Source organism: Heptranchias perlo, chromosome 33 (genome assembly GCF_035084215.1).
Source record: "Heptranchias perlo isolate sHepPer1 chromosome 33, sHepPer1.hap1, whole genome shotgun sequence".
NCBI classification, from domain to species: domain Eukaryota; kingdom Metazoa; phylum Chordata; class Chondrichthyes; order Hexanchiformes; family Hexanchidae; genus Heptranchias; species Heptranchias perlo.
This window is the reverse complement of record NC_090357.1, coordinates 6,310,776-6,328,915: the sequence shown is the minus strand read 5'-3', so window position 1 is coordinate 6,328,915 and position 18,140 is coordinate 6,310,776. Positions and strand designations below refer to the sequence as shown.

The 18,140-nt window shown below is 39.9% G+C and overlaps 1 protein-coding gene across 2 annotated transcripts in view; it reads left to right on the top strand.

Annotated features, from left to right (window-relative positions):
• The window catches only part of zw10 (zw10 kinetochore protein), a 31,496-nt gene that overhangs the window by 7,905 nt on the left and 5,451 nt on the right, over positions 1–18,140 (top strand). For both annotated transcript variants that reach the window (XM_067970929.1, XM_067970930.1), the window contains exons 6-14: positions 295–444; positions 1,853–2,044; positions 2,235–2,398; positions 3,934–4,116; positions 5,849–6,087; positions 12,266–12,337; positions 13,246–13,415; positions 15,399–15,529; positions 17,566–17,697. In XM_067970929.1, the coding sequence (XP_067827030.1) occupies positions 295–444; positions 1,853–2,044; positions 2,235–2,398; positions 3,934–4,116; positions 5,849–6,087; positions 12,266–12,337; positions 13,246–13,415; positions 15,399–15,529; positions 17,566–17,697 (1,433 nt within the window). The remainder of the gene's footprint in view (positions 1–294; positions 445–1,852; positions 2,045–2,234; positions 2,399–3,933; positions 4,117–5,848; positions 6,088–12,265; positions 12,338–13,245; positions 13,416–15,398; positions 15,530–17,565; positions 17,698–18,140) is intronic.

The window sequence follows — 18,140 nt, the reverse complement described above, 5'->3', positions numbered from 1 at the left end:
ATTGGTGTTGTCAGAATTTGAACAAATTAACTTTTAACTTTGCTGTTTTATTTTCTTTCCTCCCCATAAGAGCTCCCTGTCACACATTGTCTATTCCTACATCCAGGAATACTGATGACTTGCTTCTTGGTCCCAACTAATTTTCCTCAAACATTCCAATGAAGAGGGAGTTTGTGCACCATTGGCCAGCAGTTTTCTACTTGTCTCTACTGAAGAAATAGTTTTTGATGTTAAGTAATAGTGAAACTGGTGACACTCAGGAAGAGCTGATCAGATGTTGCTGTTTTCTTCCAGCTGAGGATTTGTTCGGGTGGACTTTGAAGACCGAGCTGCGCTTATGCAACATGATGTCAAAGAGGAAGAGTGATCTTGAACCTCTGGTTGTGTCAATACTTCAAGGCTTTGCTATCCTTGGTGAACTGAACAGAAAACTGAAATTCTTCAGTAAGAAATTTTCACTAGTAAAATATTTCAGATTTGACTTTTCTTTGTGGCCAGGACATGTCGAATATTGTGAAGGCTTGGCACTGTAGATCACATTTTAAAATTCTCATCCTTGTTTTGAAATCCCTTCACAGCTTCGTCCCTCCCTATCTGTATAACCTACTCCATCCTTCTGAGATCTCTGCGCTCCTCCAATTCTGGCCTGTTGAGTATCCCTGATTTTAATTGTTGCACCATTGGCAGCCATGCCTTCAACTGCTTAGGCCCTAAGCTCTGGAATTCCCTCCCTTAACCTCTCTACTTCTCTCTTCTCCTTTAAGACACTCCTTAAGACGTACCTCTATGACCAAGCCTCTCCTAATATCTCTTTGTGGTTCGGGTGTCAAATTTTGTTTGAAAATCGCTCGAGTGAAGCACCTTGGGACGATTTACTACATTAAAGACACTATATAAATGCAAGTTGTTGTTACAATCTTCACTTTCCAGTTGGATAAAGCTCTAGGAGGCAGATGACGTGATTGATGTACTGCAGCATGCATTGGTAGGACACAGGTTTAGTGATTTTTGTCCCTTGGGTATTGAGAAGAACAAAATGAAAATTGGAATCAGTTAAATCAATTTTTATAACCCCGCCCCCCCCCTCCCCAAAATAGAATTAAGACCTTTCACATTCCATATAACTGCCTAAACCACTCCGACTTATCATTAAATTTCCACCTGTGTAGAATGAAAGTCTGAGAATTAATCTACCAACTGTAAGTCTACAAGAGCGATGAAATGTGCCTCAGAAATTGGTTTGTCCAGTCATAAAATACTTAATTCCTGTGCACTGATCAAATCTTTTAATTCCACAATTTCTGAATAAAAGCATTTATTCCTCTTCATGCTCAGTAAAGTCTGTAGATCATAACCATGTAAATTATGCACTAATTTTCATACTCTGCTCTCTCTGCAAAGCACCTTTGTGTTTGCAACAAAAAGCAGCAATTTCAGGTTTGAGTTACTTTAACTGAAATTGCTGCCTGTTCAGTTTTAGACTATCAGACGGTGATGCTAGGTGACTCCTGATAGTGATTTTTTTTTTACTTCCAAAGTTTCATTCTAAATCATGGTTTCAGAGTTAAATGAAGTTCATGCAGTTTTAAAATGCCTATAAAAAGATTTAGGGGTTTCAGTTGACTTCTGATTGTCATTACCCACAAGGGGGGAGATTGGGGGTGTTTGTCCCACCATGAGGAATGGTTGTGGACCCATTGTATTTGTCATATATTTGTGTCTACTTCTGAGTGTAAGTTTGGAAAAAATGATCATATAATTAACAATTACATTGTTGTAGAATGTCATTCAAGTACTTAATATTTGTGCCCTTTCACTGCTTAATGTGCATGTACATCTCTGAATTGTGCAGGTCAGATCCTGTTGAAATATGTTTTGAAACCGCTGGTAGTTGATTCTTCCCTTGATGTCGAGGTTGAACTTCAGACTCACGATGCAGTGTTACGGTTCAGCGCAATTGAAAGGAAATCTGATCACGCCTCGCCAGTAGAGGTTTACCAGAAGATGGTCACTGTGTTGGAGTTTCTGCACCAACATCTACTTCGTACGTACGCCTTTTTTGTTCCCCCCCCCCCCCCCCACACTCCCTAAATGTATGGTAGGAAGCTTACTTATTGCTGTTTTAAGCAGAAGTCTTTCTGTGAAATTAGTCTAATGGCATAATTCAGATTAGAGAATGCTTCCAGTTGGATGTGTAGAATATGATTGTGTCTTTCCTTTGATATTTGTATTAGATGTGCCTCTCTGGGACACTCTCGATTGTAATGTGAAGCAGGATGTAATCCTAGCAGAGATGCTAGGAGACATGATCTGGGAGGACTTATCAGAAATCATTATTAAGAACTGTCTAGTATATTCTATACCAGCAAACAGCAGCCAGTTGGACCAGTATGAAGAGGTAAGGAGACACACAAAGCTGACTTACCAGCAAATGGGGAAAATTGATCAGCAGCCATTGAGACTGCTGTGTGAAACTTGTTGCATAGCAGTTTTAAAACCACTTGTATGGATTGCTAAAGTTTACAATAAGAAGTTGGCGATTTTGGGAAAGCTAATGTGTATTGTGTGCAATTATTTATATATATCAAAATCTTTCGTAGGATGCCCACTTCCTATCCACAAGCTTTACTTCCAGTTGTCACAATTTTTGGTCACACTTTTTGGCATATATCATTGTAAATTCCCGTGTCAACATTTTCCATTCAATTTTTGCTATGTCAACTTCACGATGTAGTTGCAGACTTTGGCTCTAGATGGCTCTGTACAGCAAGTGTCTGTGCCCTCTGCATCACCATCTTGTATGTTTGAAAGAAATTTATTTATTAACTGGCCAAAGGAAATTTACTGTTTTTCAAAAAAAAATTATGGATTGCATCATTAACTACGAAAATCATTAACAGTAGAAATGATGACCAGCCCAACATGTAAACATCAATACTACAAACCATGACGCAGATGTTCCTTACAATTCAAGCCATATCCTGCATCTCTATCCTGCCATGGAACCAAATCAGTGAAAAAGGAAAAGGTGCTTCACTCTGTCCCTGGATGGGATCAGTACCCCTCCCCAAACATCACAGGTAGAAGATATGAATTTGATCCTGAAACTGGCATGCAGGAAAGCTCTTTTCCCCCGGGGAGGACTTTCATCTCTGTCCTGTACTGTCAAGCATCTTCCTGATCCTTTCATAATCCGAATGAACAGGAGCACCTGTTCCCGAGTGCCTAACGCTACTAAAGTAAACTAGGCCAGGCTTTGGAGAGAAGCAAAATATTGAGCTTTGTTTCCAGTGGAATTCACTCTGGAGCCAGCCAAGCTGATGCATGGAGGATTAGTTTAGAAAAAAACACCTGGCCTGTGGGCTTTGCTGTGCACCCTTGTCTGTAATTTTTTAAAATCAAAATGATTGAATTAAATTGATGAGATTTGTTGCAATTCCAGTGGTTACGGAAATCTGAGAGGGTGCTGTGATTTTGAGTGTTCAGGGAAATAAATGGGAACAGAATCTCATGAGCGTTTTAGTTCGTTCAACTTGGTATGTTTTTTTGTTTCTAGTCCTACATATTTTCGGGGTGGGGGATTGGAAATGTTAGAATGGAGCATTCCATTTGCCGACCAACCAATTGATTTTCAGCTTTGCAGGTCGCTGGTGGTTAGTTAGCTTGCAACAAATTGTGTTTTTTTTTATCTTGTCCAAGGTTTTCCTGATCCACATTTTGTGTTGCATCAGAAACTGAAACTCATAGCGGTTCCTTCCTGTCGAACTGACTGAAGCTCCTCATCAGCACCAAATTCATATTTATTTTGGGTCAAACTTCATTTACTTGAAGGTAGTTTATCGAGTTCAGTAATAATGTTTTTATTGCCGCTTTCAGGCACTGATTTGTGTGTTTCTCCTCTCTTTCCCTCCCCCTCCCCCTCCCCCCTTCCAGGTGATAAAAGAAACCGATCAATTTGAGAAGAAGCTCAAAGAGATGCAGTATTTACAGGGCCATTCCACAGACCTGTTAAAATATGCAAGAAATATAAATGTTCACTTTGCCAGTAAGAAGTGTCAGGATGTGATAGTGACCGCCAGAAACCTGATGACATCTGAGATCCACAACACTGTGAAGGTGAATTAGCTAAAATGTGTATTTCAAGCAGCACGTCAAGCTCATTCTTGCGGGAGTGTGGGGGTTGCAGCTAATCTCTCGAACTGCAAGAAATTCCCCCCCCAATCCCCATGGCTTATAACATTGTTTGAATCTCTTTAGCGAGTGCTGCAACTCATATCAGTGTAGTCACTAGACTTGTTTAGTGTATTGATACCAATATACTATAGAATCATAGAATCATAGAAGTTACAACATGGAAACAGGCCCTTCGGCCCAACATGTCCATGTCGCCCAGTTTATACCACTAAGCTAGTCCCAATTGCCTGCACTTGGCCCATATCCCTCTATACCCATCTTACCCATGTAACTGTCCAAATGCTTTTTAAAAGACAAAATTGTACCCGCCTCTACTACTGCCTCTGGCAGCTCGTTCCAGACACTCACCACCCTTTGAGTGAAAAAATTGCCCCTCTGGACCCTTTTGTATCTCTCCCCTCTCACCTTAAATCTATGCCCCCTCGTTATAGACTCCCCTACCTTTGGGAAAAGATTTTGACTATCGACCTTATCTATGCCCCTCATTATTTTATAGACTTCTATAAGATCACCCCTTAACCTCCTACTCTCCAGGGAAAAAAGTCCCAGTCTGTCTAACCTCTCCCTGTAAGTCAAACCATCAAGTCCCGGTAGCATCCTAGTAACACTTCAATGTTGTGGTGTGGGAAGAATGAGATGAATTAAGAGCATTGCACAACATTGAAGAAACACTTCAATGTTGTGCAATGCTCTTAATTCATCTCATTTTTCCCACACCAGTACTTGTTTCATAACTCAAAGTAATTTTTCCGCAACCTAAGTTTGGTAGGAAAATTCTATTTGTACTTTTGGCCATTTTTCACAATTCATGTGGGCATTGTGTAACATTTCACATGTCCACCCCACCTGTAACACTTTACTGAAATATTAGTTGCAATACTATTTTAAATAGATGCTATAAAATGGGAGGTTCATATTTAACTAAACCAAACTTGGCAGTAATGTTTAGTCTGCAAATTTTACTCCTCAATACAGGGACTAAATCAGTGGTTTTTGGATGTGCGGGCGACCCCTTGGCAGTCTCTTGGGGATGCTCCATCCTAACTTTCGAAAGACCATCTCACGACCTGAAGAAAATAGCATAGATGCATTTAAGGCGAAGCTGGATAAACACATGAGGGAGAAAGGAATAGAAGGATATGCTGATAGGGTTAGATGAAATAGGATGGGAGGAGGCTCGTGTGGAGCATAAACACCGGCATAGACCAGTTGGGCCAAATGGCCTGTTCCTGTGCTGTAAATTCTATGTAAAAATATTGTTATAGTTTCAGAACAGATATATTTAATTAATATACAACAACAGAAATATTCTTCAAGTAAGTCAGTGAATACAGGGAAATTAAGAAATCTGATCTTGGGGACCCTTGGGATTATTTCATGGATCCCCTAGGATCTAGAAAGCTCCAGCTTGAAAACCTGTAGACCGGGAGATTAGCTGCTTCCCTTTGAGCATGTTCTAACATTGCACCATTTATTTAAGCTATGTTAAAAACAAAATGCTGGGTCCTGAATATACTGCTTAGAAGTTCCAATTTTTTGATTGGCAGTATTTTTTTTTATTTATAAGCCTGGGTTTTAATTTGGTGTAAAACTGTGAGCAGGAATTTCTTGCTCAAGTACAAAAAGTTCTACTGACTGCTTGTTTTATCTTTAGATTATGCCTGATTCTAAGATCTCCATACCAAAGCTGCCCAGTCTAGGCTCAGGCAGCAAACCAAAAATGCCAAAGACTTCCAACATTGCTCCTAGTGACATGGTAAACCTGGGGAACGGGAAGCAGCTCAGCCATCGGACGCTGTGCCTGCCTACCTGCCGTATCAGTGAATCCGTCCAGAAACTGATGGAACTGGCCTACCAGACGCTTTCAGAGGCCACGAGTGCCACGCCTGAATGGCAAGTAATTCTATGAATTCAATCACTACTGTCTGAAAGATGAAAGAGTTCTCCGCTTTTGGTGCCCAGTGGCAGTATTAAGTGCTCCCAGGGCAGGCACAGATAAAAAGGATAAAAATGTAAATTCTGTAAATCTGAAATAAAATACAAAATGCTGGAAAAGCACAGCTGGCTCATGAGTATCTGACAAGATAGCTTAATATTTTATTTACAGAGCCTTGTATCTTTATTTTGGGCTGGGTTAGATGTAGAGTAGAATTGTTTTTTTCTACCCGAACATTGCACTTTAATCTTAACTGTAACCCGAGAGCCATTTTGCAGACCGTTAATGTCCAGCATCCCGTGCGGGTCAATCTAAAAAGCCTCCATTATAGTTGTCACAGGATTTTGACAGTAGGAATTGAAACTGCAGGTTAAGGAACTCGCGTTGCCTCTCAAATATGGTGATCGCTAAATAAGTCATAGAATCATACAAAATGGAAGGAGGCCATTCGGCCCATCGTGCCTGTACCGGCTCTTTGAAAGCTATCCAACTAGTCCTGCTCCCCTGCTCTTTCCCCATTGCTATGCAGTTTTTTTTTTCCTTTGTCCAGGAATGTTTCATCATACCTATAGTTGCAGTTATACAAACATCAGTCTAAGTGGTATTTACCTTTCTTTTTATATTTACTAGTTGTTGTAATTCAGTTGAAACAAATCATTCTACATTAATCGTGAATGAATTTAAACTGGCAACTTTATCTTACACCAAAGTTTGTGTAATGAGCTACCATTAATGTTACTAGAATGAGGAGGAAGGTCCTTTTCTCGGGTACCTTCCAGTTCTGGTAGCTCAGCACGTTGGACCATCATTGTATTGTGGCCCACTGCACTATGGTACCAGTTCAATTTCCACTTCACTGTGCATCTGGGATCCGGTCACATTTTGGGCATTTACCAAGTAAAGCAAAGCGCTTTGCCACTGGAGGGAACATCAGTGTGGGAGATGGTTCTAGGCATCTCCTGGGCTGCATTTATATTACAACTCTAACAGTGGGAAGGAGGGAATTTCACTCCACTTCGCTCCAGATTGCATTTTAATACAGCAAAACCACTTTGCACTGATAAACACTGACTGTGTGACGAGTTCAAAGTTACATAAGTGAAGGTTTTAGAACAGATTACAATCTCTTCGACTAGAGTTGGTGTGTGGATTCCGGGGGTGGGGGGGAATAAAAACTTCACTTATTAAAATCCTTGGGTACACACCTATATGTAGGCTGCCATGCTTCTATCCCATGTGTTGCAAAATGTCCCTTTGTGAATGCACTGAATGGCTGGTGCGTGCCTGATAGAACCATGATTGTAAGTGCCTTTATGCAGGGCATCTGCTTCCTTTTGTACAATTATTTTATTCCTCGAGAGTCGTTTTTTAAAAAAAAATCTGTGCCTGTGTCAATTATGTATTGGTAAGCATTCAGAATGGGATTAAAAACCTTTTTGTGTATCGTTTCAAACCCTGTTACCTGCCAAGAAACTGCTGTCGGCTTGAAATATTACATTGTCTCCAGGGGATATTTGCGACTGCAAGAATGTGAGTTTTTCCAGCCCACAAACACTACAAGTTATTCAGCTCTTTGACAATAAGCTCGTGGCATAAGAAACAAATTCAATGCATGTGATTCAATCTAGGCTGTGCCCATGTTCAACGCATTGGGCAATGGAGGGGGCAGGAATCTTTTACCAGTTAGACTCGGGGAGAAATTGATTCAACCCAGTTCTTAGTCAATGATGGCTAATAGAAAGAGAGAACTTGCATTTATATAGCGCCTTTTACGACCTCAGGACGTCCGAAGAGCTTCACAGCCAATGGAGTACTTTTGAAGTGTTGAAATGTCGGAAACGCGCAGCCAAAACTGCTAATTTTGCACATTAGCAACCGTGGTCCGAGGCCATAGGAAGGCTAGTGGGAAATAGAAAAACACTGCGCTGGTGCATTTGATGCTTTTCTTCAAGAATCGGATGCATTGTTGGGGCAAAGTGAAGGGAGCTTTACTGTGTCTAATCATATGATTAGGCAGAGTCAACATGGTTTTATGAAAGGGAAATCGTGTTTGACAAATCTATCAGAGTTTTTTGAGGATGTAACTAACAGGGTAGGTAAAGGGGAACCAATGGATATAGTATATTTTGGGTTTTCACAAGGCATTCGATAAGGTGCCACATAAAAGGTTGTTACACAAGGTAAAGGCTCATGGGATTGGGGGTAATATATTAGCATGGATAGAGGATTGGTTAACGGACAGAAAACAGAGAGTAGGAACAAACAGGTCATTTTCAGGTTGGCAGGCTGTAACTAGTGGGGTGCCGCAAGGATCAGCACTTGGGCCTCAGCTATTTGCAATCTGTGTTAATGACTTCGATGAAGGGACAGAGTATCCAAGTTTGCTGACGATGCAAAGCTAGGTGGGAAAGTAAGCAGTGAGGTAGACACAAGAGTCTGCAAAGCGATATCGACAGATTAAGTGAGTGGCCAAGAAGGTCACTAATCGAGTATAATGTGGGGTTATTCACTGGTAGGAAGAATAGAAAAACAGAATATTTTTTAAATGATGAGACACTATTAAATGTTGGTGTTCAGAGAGATTTGGGTGCCCTTGTCCACAAAACACAAAGTTAACATGCAGGTACAGCAAGCAGTTAGGAAAGCAAATGGTATGTTGGCCCTTATTGCAAGGGGTTTGGAGTACAAGAGTAAGGAAGTCTTGCTACAATTGTACAGGGCTTTGGTGAGACCACACTTGGAGTACTGTGTACAGTTTTGCTCTCCTTACCTAAGGAAGGATATACATGCCTTAGAGGCGGTGCAACGAAGGTTCACTAGATTGATTCCTGGGATGAGAGGATTGTCCTGTGAGGAGAGATTGAGTAAAAGGGGCCTATATTCTCGAGTTTAGAAGAATGGGAGGTGATCTCATTGAAATGTATAAAATTCTGAGAGGGCTTGACAAGGTAGATGCTGAGAGGATGTTTCCCCTGGCTGGTGAATCTAGAACCAGAGGACTTAGTCTCAGGATAAGGGGCTGGCCATTTAAGACTGAAATGAGGATGAATTTCTTCATTCAGAGGGTTGTGAATCTTTGGAATTCTCTAGCCCAGAGGTCTGTGGATGCTGAGTTGTTGAGTATGTTTGAAGCTGAGATCGATAGATTTTTGGACTCTAAGGGAATCAAAGGATATGGGGATCGGGCAGGAAAGTGGAGTTGAGGTCGAAGGTCAGCCATAATCTTATTGAATAGCAGGCTCAAGGGGCCGTATGGCCTACTCCTGCTCCTATTTCTTATGTTCATCTAACTGTGCTGTATTTGACTTGATGCCACTGGGTGCCCCAAATGGGAAGTGTTCCATTTCTCCCTATAAACATCCTTCAGCTCAAAGCACAGAATTAGAAAATAAATTTGTGGGCAGAAATGTTTTTAATTTCAGGTTCTGCAGCTTGTTGGTAGTTTATTTGGTTAGTGACCCTCTGGCGTGGAATGTTTCCAGTGGAGCCCCGTTCCGAGCAATAGATCAAAGCAGTGTTGCATAGGGAGTGGTTATTTTAAAAAAAAACATGTAAAACTTGCATATAACAGGGATTTGTATATGTTTGGATTGCGTGTGAGTGAGCTTCACAATGCCGGATGCTTGTCAAACTTTAAAATAAGAATAACATTTCACGAGAATGTGTGGAAGCAGCCTGCAAATATTTATGTATTCTAAATGAAATCTAACTTTACACATTGAGGGAGTTTTTACCATTTTAGCCTAGAAATTCTTTTTGGTGATATCATGGGCAAATGCTTGAATGTTTGAACGACCTTCCTGTGTCTGCTATTTTAGTTGCGACATTAATGTAATTAAACTGCTTATGTCGGCATTCAAATCACAGACAGAAGCATGTTGTACGAATACGTTAAATGCTCGTATGCTAATATTGCCAACACTAATACCTAGGTTTTTCGGGGGTGCAAGTGCAATCAGAGTATTAAAGCATGGATTCAGAAAGACCAAATGAGAGGTTTTTGAGGTGCTTGAGAATTGATGCCCTCGGTACTGCATTTTTTGGCCATGGGGTGGCGCCAGGTTCCAATTCTTCCAGTCCAATGTTGTGATTTACAGTGAAAATTCACCTCCTTCATAAAGTTGTAGATTTCTCCAAAAGTGAAATGTTTCATTCAGATCTGCATTCAGCAGTTGCTGCTAAAGCTGACCAGTTAACAGAGTAATTGGTTCTTTGATCCTTAGCGAGGGATTTTTATTATTGCTTGAATGCAGATCAAAAAATTTGGTAAATCTGTGTTTTTCAGGTACAAAAACAGTGTAATTAATGAACCAAACTTGTAAGTAGCAAATATACAATATTGAATGGAGTTGATGTATATCAGTAACTGCAGCCTCCACTCCACCACCTCCTGCATGGAATTTCATAGGAACATTTAGCTACTCGAGCCTCTTCCGCCATTTAATTTGATGATGGCTGATCTGTACCTCAAATCCATTTACCTGTCTTTGATCCATTTACCTTATTACCCTTGCCTAATTTTAAAAAAAATGTCGATCTCAATTTTGAAAATTTCATTTGTCCCAACAACCACAGCTTTTTTGAGGAGCGAGTTCCAGATTTCCACAACCCTTTGCTTGAGAAAGTGCTTCCTTATTTCACTACTACGTGATCTAGCTCTAATTTTAAAATTGTGTTCCTGTGTTCTGCATTCCCTCACCAGAGGAAATTGTTTCTCTTTATCTACCCTATCAAATCGTTTATCACTTTAGATACCTCAATTAGATCACCCCTCAACCTCCTAAACTCAAGGGAATACAAACCAAGTTTATGCAATCTGTCCTCATAATTTAACTCTAAGCCCTGGTATCATTCTGGTGAGACTGTGCTGTACCCCCTTCAAGGCCAATAAATCCTTTGAGGTACAGTGCCCAAAACTGAATGCATTACTCCAGATGGGGTCTGACCAAGGATTTGTACAAGTGAATCAGAACTTCCTCCCTTTTGTATTCCAGTCCCCTTGAGATAAAGGCCAGCATTCCATTAGCCTCTTTGATTATTTTTTGCACCTGTGCACTAGCTTTTAGTGATTTATGTACTTGGACATCAAATTCAAACTCAGTAGTGTAGGAACAGCACTGATTGTTGAACACTGAGCACTGAACCTGGAGTCTATATACTGTAGGTGGTTTAGGAGTGCAGAAACTATAGTGTACCCATAATTTTTATCGCCCATCCATAGTTGTCTTGAGAAGGTGTGGTGGGTGGGCTGCCTTCTTGAACTTCTGGTTTGATACAACTGAGTGTCATGCTAGGCCACTTCATAAGGCAGTTAAGAGTAAATCACGGTGTGCAGTTGGAGTCACATATAGGCCAGACTGAGTCAGGACAGCAGGTTTTTTTTCCCCTAAAGGACACTAGTGAACCAGTTGGGTTTTTATGACAATCAGACAGATTCATGGTCACTTTTACTGACTCCAGCTTTTATATACAAATTTAAAAACAAACTTAATTTAAATTCTCAAACTGCCACAGTGCGATTTGAACTCGTGTTCTCTGGATTATTAGTCCAGGCTTCTGGATTACTATTCTATTAACATAACTACTGGACTACAATACCATACATACAGAGCTAAATATGCAGATTTTACTTCAAGTAAAAGCTATCTTGTTTACACTTAAACCTGCAAGAATTGAGTTTATACAGCTTAGTGCTGTGCTGACTCATTTTTGTGTGCCTGGCAATGTTAAATAGCTGTCAAATAAATTACATTACATAGTCAGCTGAAAACTGCAGGAAATTCACTTCAGACATGATGCCAGAATCTATCTCCCACCTTTCCCTTCTGCCTCCCACGTACTCCTCGCTTTCCCTCTCTTCCCGCCTCCACAACAGTGCGGCCAAGATTAAGGGCTCATTTTCAATTTCCCATTTTTAATTTAAAAATGTTTCCCATCTCTATTTTACTTTACAATTTTCATAGAATTAATCTCATAATAAGATGATAACTTAGAAATTCCCCACTACTTTAATGCAGTGTTGCAATAACCTTTGCATTACATGGTTGAGCGATACCAGCAGAGAAGCTGCATTCCTATTTCTACCATACCTGTTTGGTACTTAATTTGTAATTATGCTGTTTGCTTTTCCTTCAGTGCTGTGCAGCTGTTCTACACAGTTAGAAACATGTTCCACTTGTTCTATGATGTGGTACCTACCTATCACAAGTAAGTCTTTTATAAAGTTTGACACAAGCTTTAACCCATTTTATTTTAAATGGGCTAATGCCTTTGATGAAATAACAAAGTAATTTCATACAAACTTAAGTGCTCATAAGGTGATATCATAGAGATTGAAAGATTTGCCAGTGATTTTCCCGGGTGTCTCTTCCAAGCAAACTCTCTGACTCACTTGACTGTGGAGGACTAATTGATCTAATTTTTACATACGGTTCTAGGTACAGATTGGCTACTGGTTTTATGTTCCTCCACAAGCACTGCATAAGTAAAATATCACAATTGCACTTTTGAAATTTAGATTTTCTAATGCAGGGTTCACACCAAAACATGTTGGAACATTTTGGCTATGTGGTGGTCTTTGGGCTCCAGGATTAGCTGAGATCATCTCGCGATCTTCTGAACTGTAGATAGAGCGCTGAGAGACCCAGTCTGTAGTGACGGAACTAAATCTCCATGTGAAATGTTGACGCCAAAAGGAGATGGGGAAATAGCCTCTTGCAAATTTACCATCAAGGGACCTATCTGATTTTACTTATTTAGCTGTAACAATTATCTTTCAGGGCAATGAATTGGCCATTTCCTGAAATCATTTCTAAGAATGTAAAAAAAGTTGGTGTCCTCAGGAATTCTGTTTAAATTGACATTTCTCAATGTCCTCATGGAAATATTGCCATATTGTGAATTGGATCTTGCTTATAGTTGCTTTTGGAAGTGTCAGCGCCAATGTTAACAAAACTGAGTTCCACTTAGTCCTTGTATCAGTCAGACTGTTTCTTCATGAGCATAGCTTTATAGTTGCTATGGTTATTAAATGTCAAAATTGTTCAGTTACTGTTTAGTTATTTTTGGCAGATGCATCCTATATGGTAGATTCTAAACCTGTCTTTCTCATTCAGGGAGACCCTGCAGAAGTTGCCGCAGCTGGCTGGCATTCACCACAACAATTGCATGTACATTGCCCACCACCTGATCACCCTGGGGCACCAATTCCAATGCAGCCTCCCAAGTCCTTTGTGTAATGGAGCTGCCACCTTTGTAGACTTTGTGCCAAGTTTTAGGCGGTTAGGTATGTAACTGGATTTTATTTCACTAATCGTTTGAGTCCTGTATGTGTTAAAACATTTTCGAACGCAACAGCAGTTATGATCTATTTTCCACTATGCTAAAAGTAGAATTGGAGGTGATTACAGATCTCTAGTCTTCAATTGCAATACCGGTGAATCAAATTTGTTGCCATGATATATTTAGATTGAATTAAAACAGCTACCTTGCTCCTCCAAAGAATAAGAACTTTACTAAACTTTGATATTGCATGTTGGTTTCTGCAACATTGTTAACAGTTCAATTTTCTTGCTTTGCTTCTGGGAATTCTAAAGTGAAAATTGACACTCATTCCGAGACAGTTCCTTTATGGCATAGAGAAACACGGCTGTAAACCTACGTTCTACCTCTCTGCGGCAGTATTTTGGGGCTCTAAGCTGCCTGAAAGATTGGGAAGAATTTCAAACCAAAGAAGTCTGAGAACTGAGCCTCATCTTAACAATAGGTGATTGCAATACACCAGACAATCTAAACTTTGTAAATTGCTGGTATTCCTGCTTTAATTAATGTGATCACAAAATGTCACTAAATCCACCAAGCTATGTGAATGGAAAGTTGCTGGGGTGCTGTGGATATCTCAGTAAACATAAGGTGGAGTCCATTCCAGTAACAGGGTAGTTATGTGTTTTTTTTAATTTTAAGAACTTATGAAAACATTACGTTTGCCTGTTGTGTACATTTACCACATTATTTGTGTCTAGACTTGTCAGCATTACATGCTGCTAAGGCTCATAACCGTGGTGATTTAAGACGTAGATGCTCTTCTTCTTCCCTCTACCACCTCCCAAATTTGAAAATGTGCTCCATTCCATGGCCAGCAGTCAGCTTATCTCAGTGGTAGTACTTTTGCCTTTTGAGTCAAAGTCTTTGTTTCACTTTGGGACTAGATTATGTGCTTTTCAGTGCAGTACTGAAGACGTACTGCATAGTTGGAGATGCCATCTTTCTGATGAGACTTTAAATCATGGCACTATCTGCCTGTTCAGATGGATGTAACAGATCCTTTAGCACTATTCACAGATCAGGGAGTTTTCCCGTTTTCCTGGCCAACATTTCTCCCTCGACGACCACCAAATCAAATTAACCGGTCGTTCTTGTTTGTGGGAGCTTGCTGTGCAGAAGTTGACTGCTGCGTTTGCCTGCATCACGGCAGAGACTGAAGGTGTCAAAAGTGCTATATAAATGCAATTAAGAAGGCAGACGTGATCAGCTCTTGGGACTCTGCCACTCTGCAGATCAAACACTAGTAGGTGGACAAGAGCACCTCTGGTCTTTGTGCATTTTCCTTTCCACCTCTGGAATGTGTCCGTACCTGTTCAGCATCTTGACCTGTGTTGCAATTGGGCATTTAGTACATTAGGTAGTGGAAGTGTTAAGGCCAGAAATCTGGATGAGTGTGATTTTTTTTTCCTTGGAAGGCCTTGATCAAGTTAGTTGCCCTGTGTATGTGGGGGAGAGGGGAGGGGGGGGGGAAAAGAGAGAGGAATCAATGATGGATGAAGAACATTGTACTTGTTTTAAATACTGTTCAATGTTGGTCGCAGTACTACATCATTTTTGACGTGTAATTGTACTTTCATTATTTTTGTCTAAAGATCCGTAGTAAACCCCGTTCTTAAAATTTGCAAAGCCAATTGTGTACTGGATGAATGGATTTTAATTTACTCTCATTCTTCAAAAGTGAATGTCACCTAGAATAGTAAATTCTATAGCTGAAGACAAAATAAAATCAATTTGTTGTCGGGTTGATGGATTGGGAGTCATATGAGCTTGAAACTGGTCATTGCAGCTGCTGTTGAAGTAAGTGTAAACAGATTGATTGAAGAGCACTGGCTTATCTCTTTGTGGAAATCTTAAGTCTAAATTTATGAAACATACAATTGCCTTTCTCAAAATGAAGTTTACTTTTAAACCTGTTTTTAAATGGCGTTACATTTCTCATTGCCAGGTACGGAGTGTTTCTTGTCACAGTTGCGTGCCCAAAGAGATGAGTTGCTGGAGAGGTTGTCGAACGCAAGAAATCTTTCGAGCTTGGATGATGGGGATAATTACTCAGCTGCTAACAAAGCTGTCCGGCAGGTTAGACGTTGCGTTGCATATTTGTAATTTTTTTTCAGAAGGATGTTTACTGAAATAAAAATGACAACTTACAAAAATGATAGTGAATGCTTAAAATCTGAAATAAAAAGGAAACAATTTACGAATACAAAGCTGGTCTGTCCGCGTCTGAAAGAAGAGACAGGTTACCTTTTTTCAAACTCATCCTCGTTCCTCCAGTTGAGGATAGACTGGAGATGCTGAGGTTGTTCTCCTTATAGCAGAGAAGGCAGAGAGGAGATTTGATAGAGGTATTCAAAATCATAAGGGGTCTAGACAGAGTAGATAGAGAGAAACTGTTCCCATTGGTAGAAGGGTCGAGAACCAGAGGGCATAGATTTAGGGTAATTGGCTAAAGAACCAAAGGCGATATGAGGAGAAACTTTTTTACGCAGCGAGTGGTTATGATCTGGAATACACTGCCTGAAAGGGTGGTGGAGGCAGATTCAATCGTGGCTTTCAAAAGGGAATTGGTTAAGTACTTGAAGAAAAAAATTTGCAGGGCTGCAGGGAAAGGGTGGGAGTGTGGGATTAGCTGGATTGCTCTTGCAGAGTGCCAGCGCGGGCTCGACGGGCCGAATGGCCTCCTTCTGTGCGGTAACCATTCTATGATTCAATTTGTAATTTAGGACATAGACCCGCTTGTATAATGGGAAGAAGTAACATTGGTCATTTCTCATTACTGTATTGAGATTTTAACTGAATTGTACTATTGATCCATCAGGGCCACCTGCCAGTCTGCAGCCATTCTTGAGAGATAAAGGAGAAAAAAGAATGGCAAAAATCTGAAATATAATTAGGAAATTCTAGAATAACACAGTAGGTCCATCAGCATGTCAAAAGAAAAAAAGACAGGTCTACACTTGAAACGCAACCTGTCTTTTCAGACTGACTTTTGTGGTTTCAGCATTTCCTTTTTATATTGTTGCCATTCTTAACTGTGCTTCTATACGAGAGATTCAGATCGCTTCTCAGTCGTTTGTGTGGTGTTACACAGGAATTTAGTCAGAGGTTCATATTTATCCCTTCAAACCACTTTGAGCAGATTGCTGTTTAGTTATTGAAGTGTTTCAGCATCTTGCTTAAAAAGTCTAGCCCCATTGACGGTTGTAGAATGTTATAATTTCAACTGAGTGGAATGAGTGCTTTAATGCAGCTTAAATTATCAACTGATGTTTTTTTCTGTCTTGGGCACAATTAGATTTTGGTGATTTTATGTACAGTCCTTGGCCAGCCACAAAACAGTAGCTATTAACTTGCCTGTCAGCAGATGTCACTTGAAGCACATTGTGTAACATTTAAGTTTATTTCAAGCACCTCATTTGGCAGAAAATAAGGCAGCCTGATTCTGATCATCACCTTTAATACCTGTAACCCAAACAGAAGTTAATTAGTCTAGTCCTGTTGCTTAATTTTACTGTTGGCCTAAAGTTACTATTTTTGTGCATAGTTACAAAATAAACCCGCCTGTGCTCTTGCATGTGTGACCATTCAAATTTTGTAATGCTAAGTTTCTTTTTGTTTCTGCTGTGTATTAACATCTAAATGAGGTCATTGTGTCTTTAATTTAAAAAGTTTTTAACAAACAAAACTCCCATACCAGGATCCCACACATCAGCTGTGATATCCCTGTATTCTAATGTTGGTTGGCTTGATAGGTTGTGATATTGTCACTTGTAAACTGATTGTGGCTTTATCTTGCACATCAGTTTCATCTGAACCCTTTGATTGCTGCTGTGGTCTCACACCCACTCTTCAATTTAAAAATCTAAATGAAGAGTGGATCCTATTGATAACCCGGCCATGGTATTGTCCAATAGTTGAGGGAACAAGTTGTCTGACTATATGTTCTACTCTGTCTAAATTGTTTAATTATTTGTGTAAATTGATGGGAGACACCATTACAGCATGGTAAATATTGCTATATCGATCTAACCCCCCGGTGATGTATTACCATTGTCCTTTTCTAGCCATCAGCAGAGTTTATTTAAAAAGTTGTTTTCTATTTCTTGTTGCAGGTGATTCATCAGTTAAAGAGTCTGGGTAAAGTTTGGCAAGACGTACTTCCTGTTCATATATATTGCAAAGCCATTGGTACTTTGCTTAACACAGCAATTACAGAGATTGTGAACAAAGTCACAATGCTAGAGGTAATTTGAAAGGAAATGGGATAAGATTTTGAACAAGGGATATTGCATTCTCTGAAGTGGAATTCTGTTGATTTTTCACAGGATGATGAATGGTTTCGTTTATTCATAAATGATAATATCAGTTGTATTTATAGATCCAGGGGACTGGGAAAGATATAAAGAACAGCAAAGGAAGACAAAAAAGATAGTAAGAGCTGCAAAAAGGAATATGAAAAGAAACTTGCGAGGGCTATCAAGGTTAACACAAATTTTTACAATTATATTAGAAAAGAAAGGGTAATGCGCACCCTTTAAAAACAGATGCAGGTAATATTGCAAATGAAAATAAGGAAAAGGCAGACTTGTTGAATAATTGCTTTGTGTCAATCTTCACAGTAAAGGAAGAGGATAATATACCTGACATTCCAGGGAAACTAATAGTGAATCAGGGACTGGAACTCACT